The following is a 16,762-nucleotide window of genomic DNA, read 5'->3' on the forward strand; positions in this document are numbered from 1 at the left end:
ATGCATATCGCAAGCTCGATGTATAACACGCTCTGATTTGTAGCATAACTCCATTGATTATATCAGGAAACATTGTGATATTGTTCATTGCGCAAGATATGCTGAGGAGATCTAATAGGCTACTTACAAAGGCCTGTCGACACACCTCTACTCACGAACTACGTATTGCGTGTACGATGTGCGGACAATGCCCAGCCGAGTATTGAATTCGAGACCAGAAACCACGATAGACCCGTGGCATGCTCCCTCACTGGCCCTGGCTAGCACCTTGGGCAGACAACGACGAAGCCCTCGCAAAGCACACTTGAGCTCGCACCCGGCGCACTCCAAACTCAAAAGCCCAAGCTTGAAAGAGAACATACTGATATTGATACAACAACTTGTCAATTCACCAATATTTCCTATGACGGTATCTCTTCTATATGCTTGTACAGGGCGTGAAAAAAGTGGCATGCAAACTCGACACCAATAACGGAATCATGCCCGCGCTCAAATCAACCCTTGATGACGTCCGCCATATCAGCTTTGTCTCTCTAGAAAGATAACAAAACATCTAGTGCTTGGTGGCCTTGGCGTTGGGGTTGCGGGGGTCGTTCTTGAACTCGGCGGCTGTAGAGCAAAAGGATCGAATTAGTTATTGGGTTTGGTCGATGTGTGCGAGAGAAGCGATCGCGTCGGCGGAGTGTTTCTCTCCCCTCGGTAGATCACAGAGGAAGAAAGACGGTGTGTGGCGCGGCCCGGAAAGCAACTTACTGTTCATCAGGGCGTTCTGGAGGGAGTTGACGCCATACAGGACGACGAGACCTGCAAGTGATTGCATGTTAAATCTGGGACCCATCACATTTCATCGCGTCATTTCGGCTCTGCGCCGAAGGAAGCAGCGTTGCAAGTTGAAAGAATAGGTTATAAGTGCATACCGGCAGCGAAGAAGGGGCCGAGGGGACCGGCTGTAAATGCGTCCAAGTCAGTCAATTCCATGCTTTATTATTCATGCCACAACGATGGGAGAACACCGCGGGCAAGAGCACTCGGGATCAAGCAGAAACTCACCAACGGGGGTGGGGAACTTCTTTCCGAGGAGAGACATGGTGAAGCAAGTTGTGTGGAAGCGAGGTGCTGGATGTGGAGAGAGAGGATAGGGAAGAAGCAGCAGCTGGTGAGGTAGAAGGAGAGCGAGGCGGAACGAGGGAGGTTGCGGATGCAACGAGGTTTGTCCGGAGGTCCGAGACCCAAAGGGGGATAGTTTCCCCGCCGCTTTTGTCCCCTCCGCTCCGGATTCCCGACAATGTAAACATCCGGCAATCGATAACAACATCCAGACACTATATCTGCATCTGCACATTGATCATACAATCACCCAAGAATCAGTCACAAAACATGGCAGAACACCTCCAACTCTCCGTCTCCTCCCTGCAATCCTCCCTCCAACTTCTCGACTCCTCCATCTCCACCCTCGACGCCGGAGTCAGCGACTTTCCCCGCCTCTCCAAGGTCCTCCAAACCACCCGAGTACGTACCGCACCACCTGTCCCCAAAACAAACCCCATCAAACCACTAACTTGGAGGCCAGCACTTCGAACTCCTCCCCGAACCCACCCTCCGCGAAGCGCAGCAATCCCTCCTCGACGAAATCACCCCCAGCATCGCCCACCTCCTCGAACTCGCCACCAACCACGTCGAGAAGCTCTCGCGGCGCGAGCAGGGGCTCCGCGCGAAGTGCGACCTGCAGCAGGGGCGGCTGTACTCCAATGAGGAGCGGCAGCAGCAGAAGCGACAGCTGGCCAACAAACCCAACCCCAAACCCAGAGCCGGTGCTGCGGCGGCGGCAGCCAGCAAGGCGGCCAAGGCGGCCGAGCTCCGGCGACTGATTCAGAAGAAAGAGCGTCTGCAGTACGCGGTGGAGCGACTGGAGTTGCAGGGGAAGCAGCGGGAACGGCAGCTGCGGAAGAGTATGGCTTTCCAGTGAAGTTCGCGGGCTGGCGGAGATGATCTTTTCGGGAAAACAGAAATGAAGGGGTGGAAGGAAGCGGGTTATGCCTGAATCTCTCGAGCAAATCGGTCCGCGGGGCTGGGCATGAAAAGACTCGACTCGTGTCCTGGGCTCGCTTGAGTTGCGAGTTTGGGGTGGCAGAATTGTTACCATCAGGACACTTTGTGGCTGATCAATCTAGTATCATTCAAGGTCCAATGGGTGTCTAGCCTCCCTACTCCCCCCGCGGCGGATCCGTCTTGCTCGTGTCGTGGGGATGTCACAACATTTCCTGACACAAATTACAAGACCTGATGGACGGTGCCAAGCCACAACAATCCAGTACGCTGGACTCACGCCTGGCCTGCAGGCGTGCACTTCACCCAGAGTGTCACACACAAAGACGAGTCCAATGGAAAAGAAGCCAAACGAAACAAAACACTAATGACCAAGATATGGAAGTGGAGAAAATGCCTTTTGAGTGAAGAGCTCTCAACTAAGATAGCTAATATCCATACAATAACCACATATCATACATGAAAATTTACAGAATCTATGCCAAATGTGCTCCAGAGCCCGTAGTAGATAATGTCCGCAGCCCGGCAACAGAATCCTCCTTAGACAAATACGCCGCCAACCATGATGAAACGAAAAAAAATCCCAATCAAAAAACCCCGAACATCTTGAACAACACCCTTTTCTGACCGCCTGGCTACGAGTCCGCAGGCTTCAACTGACTGTAATGTTGGCGCACCTTTTTCTTATCCTGATGCTTCTTCCAGCTGGGGATCTTCTCTCCCTTCTTGCGCTTGGGAATGAGCAGTTCCGGTTTGCGATCCTGCGCCGCAGCATCGGCTTCCTCCTCCTCCTGGGCGTCCTTGGCCGCCTCGCGGGCCGCGGCGCGCGCTTCCAGGCGGTCCTTCTTGCTCAGCCCGTGTTTCGTGCCCAGCTTGACCTTGCGCTCGATCTGCGTCTTCGACCCCAGCGCCCACAGGTCGCCCCATTGCGACTTGCGCACGTCCCGGTACGCCTGCCGGCTGAAGGAGCGGGGGACGGTCCAGCGCTCGATCTGCGCATCCGGGGTGCAGATGTCGAAGGTGACGTGGCCGCGGCGCTTCAGCGGCGGGTAGACGATGCGCGGCAGGGTCAGCGGCTCGAACTGCGCCTCCTGCTCCGCCAGCCTCTGCTGCTCCTCCTCGGTCATGGCCGCCCGCGTCTGCGGGTCCGGGAACAGGTGCTCGTATCCCTTGGCGGCGTGGAACTTGGCCACGCGGTCCTGCTTGAAGCCCTTCTCTTCGCGGAGATCGACCCCGCGCTGCACCGCGAGGTAGCTGAATCGCAGGTCCTCGTGGTTGTGCGTCTTGGCGTCGATGATGCGCTGCAGGAAGGGGGGCCGGATGTATCGCTGCTTGAAGTGGCACCAGTCGCCGCGCCCAACGGTGTGGCCGGGAACACGGTACATGGGACACTGGGCGTGGTTGGTGCAAGGCGCAATGATCATGCCGGGTTCCTTGTCGAGGTCAAGTTCCTCCTCCGCATCCTCTTCCGAAGCGATTTCTTCGTCGGAGGTCTTGAGGTCGGTGTTGCGGATGACGCGCTTGAGCAGCATATCACGGGCTCCAGCGATGGCCTCGAACCCCCGCTGGTGGCCCTTCTCAAGCAGAATGAGGATACCACCGTTGGGATTGACCAGCTGCCAAAGGTTCTTGACATGCTCCTTCCGCAGATACTCCTCGTCGATCGGGTGAATGGAGTGCGGGGCGATAACGATGTCGAACTGTTTCCGCTTCGGCGCCCGGTCGTCGTCTAGCGTCGCATTTTCGCGAAGGTGAACGTAGTCAGGAAGTCGAGGAAGGAAGGTCGTGTTATGCAGCAATGCAGAAGCGCGAGCACGAAGACTATTAGATCCTACCACGACCGTCGACTTGCCGATTGGGATTTCGGAGAAAGGGCGCTCTGGATCCATGACCTCCCACTCTGCACGCATAATCTCCCGCCACGCAATGATACCAGCACCTCCAGCACTGGCATCAAGCACACTCGGGCCTTCTTCCTTGGTCATCAAACCTCGCAGCCAGTCTGTCCCCAGTCGCTTGCGTACCTCAACCAGGACACTCAGCACACTCGCATAGAAACCAGGGTACATGGCCGCAAGGTAAGCATTAGATTCCATCTCGGACATGTGACGCTGCGAAGCCTCCAAAGGGCTCGGTAGTTGAGGGGCTTGAACGGATCTGGGGGGAGTCGTAACGGACAAAGGAAGGTATTGGCCCTTGAAGACACGGCGAGCGGTCTCCTGGAGGTGCTTATTGGAGAAATCCGACAGGATCATCGAGATGGGCTTCACCAACGTGTCATTTGGCAAAAAGACCGTGCTGGGATTCGTGCCAGATCTGCCCAGCTCAGTGGTCGGGTGGAATCGGGGGTTATCGTTACCATCGGGCACAGCCTCGTCCTGGAACTGCTCGAGCATGACCTCTCCGCCGAGCTGCTCGGCGATCTCGCGCGTGCGCCGCATGGCGTCTGTTTCCGGCACCTCCGGTCCAGCCTCCATGTCGTAAACCACTGGTACGTCGTCCTCCTCCGGTTCGAGCTCGAGCTCGAGTTCTTCCTCAACCATCTCAACCTCTTCCCAACCCCCTTGTCCGTCTTCACGGTATAGTTGATCGGCGGCGGGGTCCTGTTCTTCTTCCAACCCCTCAGCGAGCTTGAGGTCAGGTTGAATGCTGTCAAGGTCGCGGTAGATCGGTTCACCGTAGAGTCTGCTGTATAATTCGGTCTCGCGGGCATTCAAGTAATCGGGGGGCAGGTATTCCCGAAACTCCTGTCTCGCCATCCGCACCCGTCCCTCCAGTGTCTCCTGGTCTCGGTGACCGATGGTCTGACTGAATGCGTGCTCATATTCCAAGCCGTCGAGGCTAAGAGCCTGATCGAAGTCGTCGAGCAAGTCCAGTTCCTCCATGATATCGGCCATGGCGGCTTCATTTTGGTTGATCTCATCGATCAGGGCGTAGACGGCATCCTTCCGCTCCGCATGTGTAGCATCCGGCACGGCGGGCGTTGCAGAGGAGGAAGAGTACCTCGACCCAATCGTCCACTGTCCAGGTCGAACTTCTGTCGGTGCTCGCGGGAGCTTATTGGTATTCGAGGTCGAAGAGAGACATCTCCTTGTGGTCGTAGTCCGGGACCGCCCGTTCACGAAGCTTGCCGCTCCGCGGCGGAGTTGTTGCGTGCTGAACTGCGACGTTCTGTTGACTGCAGCGCGCAGCAGCCCCTGAGGCGTCGCCCGTGTCGCCGGAGATCTGGACAGCATCCTCACCGGTCCGCGACTCTATCCGCAACGTTGGAAAGTGAAGTACAGAAGGATGTACCTGCGCAGAAATTTGTTGGCTTGCCACCCTGCCTGCAACTTTGTAGCTCGGAAAACTTGTGCCAAGACGCTGCAAATTGCTTATCTCTGATTGGCAGATGGCAAGGGGATCTTCCTTACGTAAGCCATCTAGACCGGAGCACCTGTAACCACTCGAAGCCCTGTAAGGTGGCAAGATATAGACGGAAATGATTAATTCTTTCTTACACAACTGTAAAATTAGGAGTCACTATCTGTATCTTCGTTACCCATAAGCACCTTCAGAGCCGAGATCCATTTCTGGACCTCGTGCTCCAGGGCAGTCAACTTGGCCATGACGGCCATCAAGCTCGGGTCCTGACTTTCTACGCGGACTTTTTCTTTCACCTTTACTTCGTCTCCCTTCCAGGTGAAGACATCGCCGGCTTCGTCATGAGGCCGATGACGGGTGCCAAAGAGCCGGTCCCTGATGTTGAACCCGGTGAGCGAGATGTCAGAGGCGAACGCTGTGGGCGTATGGGTTGGTGTGCTGGATTCCAGAGTTCGCAGGTGTAAGACCAGCGCGGAATCAGCAATAGTGAGATGGAAAGAAAGACAGGGTGGCAGCGGAGGGTCAAACATCTTCAGAGGTCTACATCAGTCCTCAACTCCAGTGAAGCGCAAAACAATCATCACTCACGTTCTCTGCCGCACTAGCCTCCCACCATTTCTGTTTGACCTTGTCGCTCTCACCCTTGAGCATCTGCCGTGCCTCGGTGATGGTCTCACGCAGGAGATGCAACTGACTGAAGATGAAGCCAGCGTTGAGTGGGTCGCCCGTCCATGTACTAACATCTACAATGTCCAAGCTCTGGTTGACCAGATTCTTTACGGAGACCAGCTGATCAAGCACAAGCTCTGGAGCCTCAGAGGCATTGGACAGGCATAAGCGGGTGTTGGCTGACCCGCGTGCTGAGGCTAGAGAACTTAGACGAAGTTGAATATCCTATCATGTCAGGCACGATCAGTAAATTTTAATTCCCGAGGGTGCATGTAGATTGCAGCAAGCAAGGTGTGATGGTGGTGGTGATGATGATGATGATGATGATGATGCAGGGGTGTCGATCGATGGGCAGAAAAAATAAAGTTATCACATCAACCATCGAAGAAGAACCGAAAATTGGGGAAGATGACATACACCTTTGACGATTTGCGTCCCAACCCGGGTTACGTAGCCTTTCACATTTTCGGACCGAAGGGACGACAGCACTAAGGTTGAGCCCGGCTCTTTGGGAGCCAGCAAAGCAGCACAATCATGCAAACCTTCCCTAAGCGAGACGAGTGAATCTTGCAGGGAGCGTAATAGCCACTCTAGCTCCTTGGCCTATTATGCAGGTCAATGGGTAAGCATTCAATGAGTTGGACCAAGCTCTTTATGTCGTATAGTGGTAAGTTAAGATAAGCACCGGGTAGGGGCATACCAACGTGGATTCCACTTCCTGTTCCAGGCGTGCTGGGGGAAGGGGTGGGTAAGCCCAAGTGGCCATAGTGTGATCCGTCTGACAGCTAAAATTCCACAAATGTTCTAGGGGCCTAGGTTTCCGGAGGATCGGATGTGCTTAGGGTTTTAGGAGTGGCATATGGCGTAGACGCAGTCTTTCGATATGAACTAGGGGGTGGGGGGATAGTATGAGTAGAGAGGGTCAGGCAGCAGAATTCAACTCTGGGCCTCGAAAGGGACGATGATGCAGTACGTAGTAGACAGAAGAAAATTTCCGCACTAGCTTGCCAGACGATCCACGTCGAGAGGAGTCGGGTACCCAACTCAATTGGGGGTGGGTGGTGGTGCAACGTTCACGTTTTCTGTCCTGTGGGTGGTTGTAGAGGTGAAGTTGCAGCACTCAAGCTCGACGATCGAGAGAGCATCGAACGTCATGAAGGACCGAAGAGGTGAAGTCTAGACTACCCGATCTGGACTAGTGCAGCACTAGAGTTTAGACTAGCCGAGGCCAGTTAGCGGGGCCTGCTGCAACGATGACGTCGATAGTACCGTCACTCTTCCGTTTCTACTCGAATGAAATGAACTAAACTATGGCTGTGAGACTGAAAGGACTTTTCATCAGTGCCTGCGGATGAACCACCCCCGATGATGATGCATCCTCATGATTATATCACTACCCCCTGGGTCGACCCTCCCCCGGACACTTCGGATATTATAATACCAGAACTCTTCTCTTCAGACCCTGACTGACCCTCTCTCCCTTATACTTCCCCCATTTCTTCCTCCCTACGCTTCATCTCCTCCCATCAGTCCTCCAAGCCCATAAATCACCTAGGTATACCATCAAGCGCATACCGTTGCACATCAGAGCCTAGGAAAAGAACTCACCATCCCGGACCCAAGCCCGAAGGCGCAAAAGAAAAAAAGGAAATCATACACAGTATCACGATGGTGCTCAGCAGTAAGCCCACCCACCCACCTTCCCAGCCCTATGATCCACTTCTATACTATAGCGCATGGGCTAACATTCCGCGTCTCTATTCTCCAGGAGTGGCATTGGGCTTTCTTGGCCTCTTCTTCACAGCGGGAGCCCTCCTGCTCATGTTCCTGACTCTCCTGGGCGGCGCGACCAACACCCGACCCTTGAACGAGATCTACTTCCTGCAGGTCGACACAAGCAACATCCCGGGGGCACCCTCGCTGTCTCGCTGGACGTTCTGGCAGCTATGCGCGGTGGTCAATGGCAAGAGCCAATGCGGCTCGTCTCACCCGGACTACCCCTTCGACCCCCCCAGCTCTCGTAACTTCGACACCACCACCAACATCCCCGCTGCCTTCATCGGGTAAGTCACTTGACTTCACCACGCTTCTGTTCTTAGAACCACAACTGATTCCCATCTCCAGAACGAACCACTACTTCCTCACCTCGCGGTTCTCCTTCCCCTTCCTCCTGATCGCCCTCTTCTTCGGCGTCATCTCCCTCCTCACCGGCTTCCTGGCCATGTGCACGCGCATCGGCAGCTACCTGTCCTCGCTGATGGCCTGGATCGCCCTGGTCTTCCAGATCATCTCCACCTGCCTGATCACGTAAGTTCTGCCCTGCCAACCAGGCCAGACCAAACCAAACACTTCTGGCAAACCAGAACCCTAGAAATCAACGGAAATTAACGATTAAACCCGCAGTGCCGTCTACGTCCAGGGCCGGAACAAGTTCAACGCCAACAACCAAACCGCCCGGCTGGGAGTCAAGGCCTTCGCCTTCATGTGGACCGCGGTCGCCTGTCTCTTCCTCGCCTGCCTGGCCTACTGCATGGGCGGCGCGACGGGCCGCAAGGACCGGGGCCGGGGCTACAGCGGCCGCGAGCACCGCCGGAAGGGGTTCTTCTCGTCCGCTCGCTCCAACAGCTTGAGGAGTAACAAGGAGACTACTGCTACGGTTTAAACTCCCACAGAGAAAGAAAGAGACTTCCCAATTCGCACTGGTCTTTTGTTGTTGCTGTTGTCCGTACGAGACGAAGAAAGTAACGGGCACGGCGTTTGTTCATCGATCAGGTGCAAAGAGAGAGATTTACTGTTTCTTACTCCCGATCGATCTACATACCTCGCTGGAGAGGGTGGGGTTAACCACCGTGGCTGAGGAAGCTCCGTTTGATAATGCTTATACTCACCCTCCCTTCTGAATAGTCTCACGCCTATTCCGCAGCCTATATGAATTTCTTTGATGTCTTATTCCCTGATGCTATGTTGTGCTGCGCACCCACGCACATTCTACTGTTCTGACTGTATACCATCGTTCATGATCTGGTGGCTCGTTAATCTTAATCTATCCTGTTGGGGATCTGCTTGAGCTTTAGTCGGTTGTTACTTTGTTTGCCGACCTGTACTGTGTACCCTGTATGCCTTGTTCGCTTACTGTTGTTACACTATATTTACATTTAGTAATTGTAATATAGCTCGTTTGAACAAAAAGAACTCAAAGACTCGGGAGCATAGTTATGGACTACTACAAATTGTAAAGATGGTAACACGCAAGACAAGAGAAGAATCCGCAAAATCTATCATTCTCTATTCCGCGTCATTGCAGTTCTCTATATATACTTTTCAGAAGCCTTCATGAATACATTTGTCGTCAAAAAGTCATGGCCAAGCAGAACACAGAATTAGGTGCCTCTTTCCGATTGAAAACTGAATGATGTCTTGAGACGTGGTTCGTAAGCTTCTGCGGAAGAGAAACCAGGAAAAAAGGAAGTTGGGTAATATCCGGCAGTAGAAACCAAGCAAGTGAGATTGTAAATCGATTCATGCAAAAGATGCAACATAAATATTTTGGTAGCAGATTCATAACTCAGAGACGGGCTATCTAGGCCTTGGGAGCCTCGACAGCACCGCGGACGGCGCTTTGGCCTCCGACCTCCCGAGCGGTGATCTGCAGGCCAAGGTCGGCATCGACGTGGATCATGAGCTCAACCTTGCTGCCGGCCTTGACACCCTTGACGGCCAGCTCGGCAATAGGCTTCTCGGTCTTCCAGACAATCTCACGGATCTCCTCCTCCTCCTCATCGGAGTCAGAGAAGTCGGAGTCATCCTCGTCAGCCTCAGCCTTCTCCTCCTTGGGCTTGGGCTCGGGCTTGGTGACCTTGATCTCGCGGACCCCCTCGCAGACGCGGATCAGAACGTCACCTCCCTCCTTGGGAGCAGAGAACTGAGCGGTACGGCGAGCGGGGAGAGCAGTCTCGACGTGGAGAAGGGCCTGGAAGTCAACGGCATCGCCGGAGGAAACCTCAACACCGATGGCGTTCTGGAGGTGGGGAGTGGCAGTAACCATGGGGTGGATCGACTGCTCGATGTCCTCCTTGTCGAACTCCTGGATAAGGGAAGCCTGGATGGCAGCACCGCGGGGAGCAAGCTCAGAGGGGTTGATGGCAGCGGTGAAGGTGGAAGGAGCGAGAATGGTGGTTTTCTCGGAGAAGATGTTGCGGGCCAACTGGGCAATCTTGGGGGTGTGGGAAGTACCACCAGCGAAGATGACCTAAATTGTCAAGATTAGATGGATTGAGCTGGTTTCAAGAGGGCGGATCCACAAACCTCATCAATGTCCAGAACGTCCAGGCCAGCCTTCTTGACGACCTGCTCGATCAGGGCAGTGAACTGAGCGAAGACCTTGCCGGAGAGGAGCTCATAACGAGTGCGGTTGATAGTGGAACCATAGTCGATTCCATCAGCAAGACTCTCGATGCTCAGGGTAGCGTTGGTACCCAGACTCAAAGCGCGCTTGGTAGCCTCACCCTCAAGCTTGAGCTTGGCCAAGCCACGAGCGTTCTCGCGGGGGTCGGTCTTGTGCTTCTTGATGAACTCCTTGGCGAAGTGGTCGATGACGATCTTGTCCAAGGTGGCACCGCCCAGCTCGTAGTCGTGGGCAGTGGCCAAGATGGTGTACATACCGCCACGGCAAGCAATGACGGTAGCATCGGAGCGAGTGCCACCAAGATCGGCGACAACGGTAAGCTTGTCAGTCACGACAGCCTCGGGGCGAGCATCGTAGGCCAGAGCAGCAGCAACGGGCTCGTGGATGAGCTGGAGAACCTCAAGACCAGCAGCGTTGGCAGAGGCGATCAAGGCCTCACGCTGGGCATCGTTGAAGTCGGTGGGAACGGTGATGACGGCAGCGTTGACCTCCTTACCGAGATAATCGGAGGCGGACTGCTTAAGACGGCGCAGGTGACGGGTGGCAATCTCAGAGACGGTAACAGTGCTGGGGGTCTCGCTGGTGGTATCGCGGATCGAGAAAGCAACGGTGTCATCGTGCTGCTGAGGGTGGGCGGAGTTGTGGCAGGGAGTAGCGTCTATCGACTTGAAGCTAGAATCCTTGTCAACGTTTCGATCTCCTTCGAATGGGAAGTGGGAGCAATTACTCCTTGCCAAGGTAGTCTCTGAAGTATGCAACAGTGTTCTGAGAGTTGCGGATAAGCTGGTTCTTGGCCTGAGCACCGTGGTACTCCTCGCCTTCGATGTAGGAAAGAACGGTAGGGATTTGACGGTCTAGATGCTGGTAAGTTCACAGTCTTTGGGAGCAATGCGCCACCGGGACTGGTGAGCGAAAATGGGGGGAGTTGAAACTGACCTCCCTCCTCGTTGGCAATGACCTCAGCCTTGCCCTCCTACATGACAATGGTATTAGCATCACTCTAGATTGAATTGCACGCGTGGGCATTGTTTGATTTGTTGAATAGAGAGATGTCAGATAGTTCGAAGACAGGTACGTACAGGGTTGAGGCGGGCGATAGAGCTGGAAGAGTTGCCAAAGGAGATACCAATGGCGAATCTCTCGGCAGCGCCGTTAGTTTCGGAGCTCATCTTGTGATATGTGTGTGAGAAATGGGGAAGGGAAACAAGAGAAAGGAAAATGAGCAGCGATCCCAAGGGAAAACGGAGATGGGAGAAGGTAAGGACGGAGGAAGAAGAGGGAACAATTATTGAGGCTGTTCCCGCCGCGCTTTCCTTCGCCCCGAGGAAAAAAATTTTGGCTCGTTTGCAATTGGCGGGCAGATGTGGCTAGTGCTTATCGATAATAGATGTGGCGGTGCGACCGCCACTTTCACTCTCAAAGAGGATCAACATGAGCCCAAGGCTGGTATTGAGTTAACTTTCCAGATTCGAGGTCAATAAAACAGGCTAGAACACTTTCAATCTTCATAGCTCGAGATTCTAACACCCGAAGCCAATTCATCGGTTAGTTGCATAGCACCCTTGCCCAGACTTGGGGGACATACGCCGTATCACGTGAAGATAAACACTGCAGACGATAAGCTCACGGGGCGATTTGCGCTTCCTTTTTCCTTTGCATGCGATCAGCCAAACTTCTTTCATCATCATACTCCTCCATCTTCACCCCGCAGCTGCATTGACCTGCGAGGCAAACATATACGCATCATGTCTTCACCACTAGTTCTCCTGCCCGGCGATGAGATCCCATCCGAGTACCTCCCCTCCACCAGCTCCGCACCGTTGAGGTTGGGCGCCGGCCTCCGTTTGCTCTCGCAACCGCACCGACCGACCACGAGCAACAACTCAACCTCCTCCCCCAGCCATGTCCTTACCGCCACGCAGGCCGGGATTCTCTCCACAGACAACAAGCGCAACGCCGTATCGATCCTCTCCTCGCCGCGCCGCCGGTACGTGCCCACGGCCAACGACCTGGTGATAGCGCAGATCCACCACTCCAGCCCCGACTACTTCCACTGCATGATCACGCCGCAGGCGCCCCATGCGGTTCTGGGGCAGCTCTCGTTCGAGGGCGCCACGAAGAAGACCCGGCCCATGCTGAAGCAGGGCGATCTGGTTTACGCGCGGGTGCTGTCCGTTGGGCTCGGCGCGGGGGCGGAGGTCGAGCTGGCCTGCGTGAATCCGGCGACGGGCAGAGCGGAACCCGGCGGTCTAGGGCCCCTGAACGGCGGGATGGTGTTTGATATCTCCACGGGGATGGCGGCTCGGTTGATGCGGGCGAGCTCGTCGACGGGCGAGCAGCAGGAGGGGGTGGCCGGGTTGGTGGTGCTGGATGAACTGGGCAAGAAGCTCGAGAAGGCCGGCGGGTTCGAGATCGCCATTGGCAGGAATGGCAAGGTCTGGGTGGACTGCTCCAACTCCGGGGATGTTGCTGTCAAGGCGACGGTAGCAATTGGCCGATGCTTGACCACGATCGATGAGCATGACTTAAATCCCGCAGACCAGAAGAAGTTGGTGTCGAGGGTGTTGCGCGAGCTGAAGATTGAAGTGTAAACTAGAATTTCTGGGTTACTGGGTTATATGTCTGTGTTACGATAGATTTGATGACATCCTATTTTCCTATTACTCTCTAATTATCATGTTCTACCGCTTGTGGTACATTACAGTAAACAGTGATATCCAATGGTGGGTGGTATCCCACTGCGGTGCGGGAACAGATTGAAGGCACGGGTTGACCGCCAGAGCAGAGGTAAAGCGCGAAAAAATGGTGGTGAAGAAGCGGACCGCGTAAAAAATTGGCGCCCGCCCACCTCGCTCGCTGCTGGAGGAGAGAGTGAAAAAAAAATAAAAAACTTCACCTCCGGAAATTTCCCTTCCATTCTTGGGAGAAAATCATTGACACCCACCTCTCTTAACTACTCTAACTTTGCCTGTTCCCCTTACCCCTCCTTCATCCCTGTTGTTAATTGTCTGATCTCATTCACCGCCCTTCAAGATCCCTTTCAAAGCTCCTGTTAAAGCTTTAGTCACAAATTGCCAACTGGTTAGCTTTTTTTCCGTGCTCCCTTCCCCTCCAGTCAGTGTCTCTCCCTTCTATCTATAAAAACAAACGATGGGTCTCTCATCTTCCCAGCCTGCGCCTGAGACTACAAACGGGCTCAACGAGGGTATGTACCTGCTCTTGAATGGACTGGATCGATTCAACATGTGCATAACACCTCACGCGCTCCGTCACTGTTACTCAGTAGCTCAATACAAAAGAGAGAAAAAAAGCCTTAATCCCCCCAAACTGAAACCTGACTGACATGATTTCCCCCCAATGAACAGTAGACATCATTGAGATCTCTTCGAGTTCTCCTCCGTCCCCCCCGTCCGTGCTCAATCAAGCCAAGCAACTTCTGCAATCGGACGCCGATGAGATGATGGCGTCTGCCAAGCGCAAGAGAAACAGCACGGCCTTGAATGCCACCACCCCCAATGCCGGAGGGAGAGCCGGCTTCGTACCTCAGACCCCTCGAACACCTCTCACAAACTCATCTACCCACCCCGCGAAGCGCAAGAAGGTTGGGGGCGGTGAGTCATCAAAGAAAAAGAATAAGAAGCAGCAGCAGCAGCAACAACAAGAACGCGAGGAATCGCAAGAGCTTCCGTACATCAGCAGCCCGGTTTCCACCAAGCGGACCTCCACGACGATCGCGACCAATGGCCACCACCACAATCACCATGATGCGGCTCCGGTGTCAGGGACCCCCGAACCCGAGATCCCGATCGATCCAGCCCTGCGAGGCGAGCCCGTCGCCATCCAGAAACCCCAGGACCACGACCACGAGATGCAAGATGCCGACCAGACCGAAGCCTCGACCCCCGGGACTGGGACTCAAGGAGATGTGACCGGCGCATCATCGGAGCCCAACGCCCCCTCGGTCCGGCCGAAGAAGGGTCGCCGCCCTCAAGAGAAGGAGAACGAGAGCAACAGCAGCCAGACCACCAGCGGGAAGACGGGCTTCTTTTCACCCGACGAAATCCAGAAGCTGGAGGCCTTCAAGCTGGACTTCTGCACCAGCAACGGCGTGGAGGCGGACACGTTCGACATGATGGTGCAGCACTCCGTCCGGGATGGGCAGGAACAGTGGCCGGTGCACACCGACATCATCACTAAGACGGAGTTCTGGCAGAAAATCTACGAAACCATCCCGGACCGGGACAAGAGATCCGTCTACCGATTCATGCGCCGCCATTTCCAGTGCTCCTCCCAGAAGCCCCACCACTGGACCCACGAGCAGGACGAGGAGCTCATCACGCTGCACAGGCTACACGGCGCCAAGTGGGCGTACATTGCGAAGATGATTGGCCGCAGCGACGACGATGTCGTCCAGCGGTGGAAGAACCGGCTGCAGCATCGCCGCACGATGAACCGCGGTCCCTGGTCGGAGCAGGAGGTGCAAGCCATGATGGACGTTCTGCAAGAGGTCTGGCATACCATGAAAGCTACTGGGGTCGAAGTTGGCCAGGATGTTTACGAGTTGGACGAGGTCTACATCGCTTGGGGAGTGGTCAGCGACAAGATGAACAACTGCCGTTCTCGCCAGCAGTGCGCGGACAAGTGGCGGAAGCTCAGGGCCAAGGTCTTGAACCAGCGCAGTAAGGAAAACCCCGATGCGTTTCATGACTCGGCGGTTGTGAAAAAGTCAGATGGCAGCCGCCGGAGCAAGTCACGGGCCGTGAGTACCCCTCAGCAAAAGCCTAATACGAAGTTCAAGAGCCAGGAGTTCGTGGAGTCGGAGGTGGAGGAGTCGGAGGAAGAGGAAAACGAGGAACAAGAGGAAGAAGCAGAGGACGGAGAAGAGGACGAAGAAGAGGAGGAGCAAGAGGAGGAGGAAGACGAATCAGCCGAGCCAGAAGTTCCCATCAAGTATGAACGGCACTCAATGGAACTGGATGATGCACACGTGTCACCACCATTGAAACAGCCCACTGGGGCTATCCGTCATATCACGAACACCGACTCGCGGGAGGATTCCGCTGCCACTGAAAGTGACGATGATTTAGTCGATCGGGCCATCAAGCCGGAGCGCAGACAACAATCCTCTCCGGAGTCAGAGGGGGAGGAGGAAGAGGAGGAAGAGGACGAGTCGCCTAGCCCTGACTCCAAACGGGATGTCAAGCCCAACCTTCGCGACGAAGAGGTCGAGAGCGAAAACGGGAGCGACAGCGACGGCGACGAGAGCGAAGAGGAGGACTATTCCACTCCACCCAGTGGGCAGAAATCCGCCAACCTCAAAGTCACCTCCCCGAGAACCGTCACCAAGTCATCCCAACAACGGCATCAAGGAAGCACCATCAAGCCCCGAAGCCCCGTAGCGGTGGCCATTAAATCCAGAAAGTCGCCGTCCCCAACTGCCTCCGCCTCTTCATCCGAGGACGAAGAAGAAGATGATGATGATGATGAAGAGGAGGAAGAGGAATCCGGACGCAGCGACAGCGAAACAAGCAGCACCGGCGGCGACTGGCCCGCCAAACCCGCCACCACCAGCCCTAACGCCCGCAAACCCTCCACCAAGACCAACTCCTCACCCAACACTACCGCCAAGCGCACCACCACCACGAAACCCCCCAAACCCGAACCCGAGTCCGAATCCGAGCCCGCCTCCTCCTCCTCCTCCGAAGAAGACTCCCCCGCCCCCAAGCAAGGACTCTCAAGGCCCTCCATCCCCACGCGCCCCTCCTTCGGCTCCAGCTCCCAACCCACCCGACCCCCAAGCCAACGCCTCAGCATCAAGGAACTCCGCGACGCCAGCCTCAGCAAGGCGAACAGCAAACTCAAGGCCCCCAAGCCCAGCACGCTGAGCGGCATAATGTCCGACGCGAAGTCGCGGGCCAAATCCGACTCATCCGATGATGATGACGATGAATCCTCATCCTCAGACTCGGATGCGGATGCGGATTCCGAGTAAAAAAATTTCGGTTCGTTTTGCGTGGTGTGTTTGTGGTCTTGAGTCGGGCGTGCTGGGGTGATTGTATGTTCTTTCTCAGGTCAAAATGTATTTCGGGGATGGTGGGAGGGAGGAAGTGCCAGCCCCGGCCGGGTAGGGGAGGGGGAGAAAGGGGAAGATGAAGACGGAGATGACGTTCCATTGAGTTGAATAATTTGTTAGTTGCCATAGGTTATGAATTTGAGATGGATGGAGTATGGCACATGCTATCAATGTCCATGGTGTTTTCGTACGATTACTTATGTAGT

At 55.0% G+C, this 16,762-nt stretch overlaps 8 protein-coding genes across 8 annotated transcripts; 4 read left to right on the forward strand and 4 right to left on the reverse strand.

Annotated features, from left to right (window-relative positions):
- Positions 1 to 553: 553 nt before the first annotated feature.
- Positions 554 to 1,087, reverse strand: BO95DRAFT_467219 (F1F0 ATP synthase subunit i; the record flags this gene model as incomplete). Its single annotated transcript, XM_025589271.1, has 4 exons — positions 554 to 609; positions 754 to 804; positions 918 to 947; positions 1,051 to 1,087. The coding sequence occupies 4 exons, from the start codon at positions 1,085 to 1,087 to the stop codon at positions 554 to 556; spliced, it is 174 nt and encodes a 57-aa protein (XP_025438562.1).
- Positions 1,088 to 1,377: 290 nt separating this feature from the next.
- BO95DRAFT_467220 (DASH complex subunit SPC19) lies at positions 1,378 to 1,966 on the forward strand (the record flags this gene model as incomplete). The annotated part of the gene is made up of 2 exons (XM_025589272.1): positions 1,378 to 1,509; positions 1,571 to 1,966. 2 exons carry the CDS (start codon positions 1,378 to 1,380, stop codon positions 1,964 to 1,966), a joined length of 528 nt encoding a protein of 175 aa, XP_025438563.1.
- Positions 1,967 to 2,436: 470 nt separating this feature from the next.
- Positions 2,437 to 5,336, reverse strand: BO95DRAFT_446331 (tRNA methyltransferase RSM22). Its single transcript, XM_025587354.1, has one exon. It carries the CDS (start codon positions 5,280 to 5,282, stop codon positions 2,682 to 2,684), a length of 2,601 nt encoding a protein of 866 aa, XP_025438564.1. The 5' UTR covers positions 5,283 to 5,336; the 3' UTR covers positions 2,437 to 2,681.
- A 198-nt stretch (positions 5,337 to 5,534) lies between these two features.
- On the reverse strand, positions 5,535 to 6,909 carry BO95DRAFT_396986 (uncharacterized protein). The gene is made up of 4 exons (XM_025583765.1): positions 6,779 to 6,909; positions 6,496 to 6,681; positions 5,998 to 6,303; positions 5,535 to 5,939 (listed from the first exon to the last, which is right to left on the reverse strand). The coding sequence occupies exons 1-4, from the start codon at positions 6,842 to 6,844 to the stop codon at positions 5,559 to 5,561; spliced, it is 939 nt and encodes a 312-aa protein (XP_025438565.1). The 5' UTR covers positions 6,845 to 6,909; the 3' UTR covers positions 5,535 to 5,558.
- Positions 6,910 to 7,399: 490 nt separating this feature from the next.
- On the forward strand, positions 7,400 to 9,213 carry BO95DRAFT_446333 (SUR7/PalI family protein). Its single transcript, XM_025587355.1, has 4 exons — positions 7,400 to 7,759; positions 7,847 to 8,141; positions 8,203 to 8,385; positions 8,482 to 9,213. Exons 1-4 carry the CDS (start codon positions 7,747 to 7,749, stop codon positions 8,738 to 8,740), a joined length of 750 nt encoding a protein of 249 aa, XP_025438566.1. The 5' UTR covers positions 7,400 to 7,746; the 3' UTR covers positions 8,741 to 9,213.
- A 131-nt stretch (positions 9,214 to 9,344) lies between these two features.
- Positions 9,345 to 11,735, reverse strand: BO95DRAFT_446336 (ribosome-associated complex protein SSZ1). Its single transcript, XM_025587356.1, has 5 exons — positions 11,563 to 11,735; positions 11,420 to 11,456; positions 11,211 to 11,337; positions 10,384 to 11,155; positions 9,345 to 10,327 (listed from the first exon to the last, which is right to left on the reverse strand). The coding sequence occupies exons 1-5, from the start codon at positions 11,650 to 11,652 to the stop codon at positions 9,659 to 9,661; spliced, it is 1,695 nt and encodes a 564-aa protein (XP_025438567.1). The 5' UTR covers positions 11,653 to 11,735; the 3' UTR covers positions 9,345 to 9,658.
- Positions 11,736 to 12,105: 370 nt separating this feature from the next.
- Positions 12,106 to 13,124, forward strand: BO95DRAFT_446337 (exosome non-catalytic core subunit RRP40). The gene has a single exon (XM_025587357.1). It carries the CDS (start codon positions 12,229 to 12,231, stop codon positions 13,072 to 13,074), a length of 846 nt encoding a protein of 281 aa, XP_025438568.1. The 5' UTR covers positions 12,106 to 12,228; the 3' UTR covers positions 13,075 to 13,124.
- A 535-nt stretch (positions 13,125 to 13,659) lies between these two features.
- BO95DRAFT_446338 (MYB DNA-binding domain protein) lies at positions 13,660 to 16,695 on the forward strand. The gene has a single exon (XM_025587358.1). It carries the CDS (start codon positions 13,944 to 13,946, stop codon positions 16,473 to 16,475), a length of 2,532 nt encoding a protein of 843 aa, XP_025438569.1. The 5' UTR covers positions 13,660 to 13,943; the 3' UTR covers positions 16,476 to 16,695.
- The last annotated feature ends 67 nt before the right edge of the window (positions 16,696 to 16,762 follow it).

This window comes from Aspergillus brunneoviolaceus (genome assembly GCF_003184695.1).
Source record: "Aspergillus brunneoviolaceus CBS 621.78 unplaced genomic scaffold BO95scaffold_70, whole genome shotgun sequence".
Taxonomy (NCBI): Eukaryota; Fungi; Ascomycota; class Eurotiomycetes; order Eurotiales; family Aspergillaceae; genus Aspergillus; species Aspergillus brunneoviolaceus.

Coding starts and splice junctions, on each gene's coding strand:
- BO95DRAFT_446336 (XM_025587356.1), bottom strand. CDS start 11,652: ATGAGCTCCGAAACTAACGGCGCTGCCGAGAGATTCGCCATTGGTATC. Junction 11,457..11,562: donor CTATCGCCCGCCTCAACCCT/GTACGTACCTGT, acceptor ATTGTCATGTAG/GAGGGCAAGGCTGAGGTCAT. Junction 11,156..11,210: donor AGAGACTACCTTGGCAAGGA/GTAATTGCTCCC, acceptor CAAGGATTCTAG/CTTCAAGTCGATAGACGCTA.
- BO95DRAFT_446337 (XM_025587357.1), top strand. CDS start 12,229: ATGTCTTCACCACTAGTTCTCCTGCCCGGCGATGAGATCCCATCCGAG.
- BO95DRAFT_396986 (XM_025583765.1), bottom strand. CDS start 6,844: ATGGCCACTTGGGCTTACCCACCCCTTCCCCCAGCACGCCTGGAACAG. Junction 6,304..6,495: donor GGACGCAAATCGTCAAAGGT/GTATGTCATCTT, acceptor CTGACATGATAG/GATATTCAACTTCGTCTAAG. Junction 5,940..5,997: donor AGGCTAGTGCGGCAGAGAAC/GTGAGTGATGAT, acceptor AGACCTCTGAAG/ATGTTTGACCCTCCGCTGCC.
- BO95DRAFT_446333 (XM_025587355.1), top strand. Junction 8,142..8,202: donor ATCCCCGCTGCCTTCATCGG/GTAAGTCACTTG, acceptor TCCCATCTCCAG/AACGAACCACTACTTCCTCA. Junction 8,386..8,481: donor ATCTCCACCTGCCTGATCAC/GTAAGTTCTGCC, acceptor TTAAACCCGCAG/TGCCGTCTACGTCCAGGGCC.
- BO95DRAFT_446338 (XM_025587358.1), top strand. CDS start 13,944: ATGGCGTCTGCCAAGCGCAAGAGAAACAGCACGGCCTTGAATGCCACC.
- BO95DRAFT_446331 (XM_025587354.1), bottom strand. CDS start 5,282: ATGCTGTCCAGATCTCCGGCGACACGGGCGACGCCTCAGGGGCTGCTG.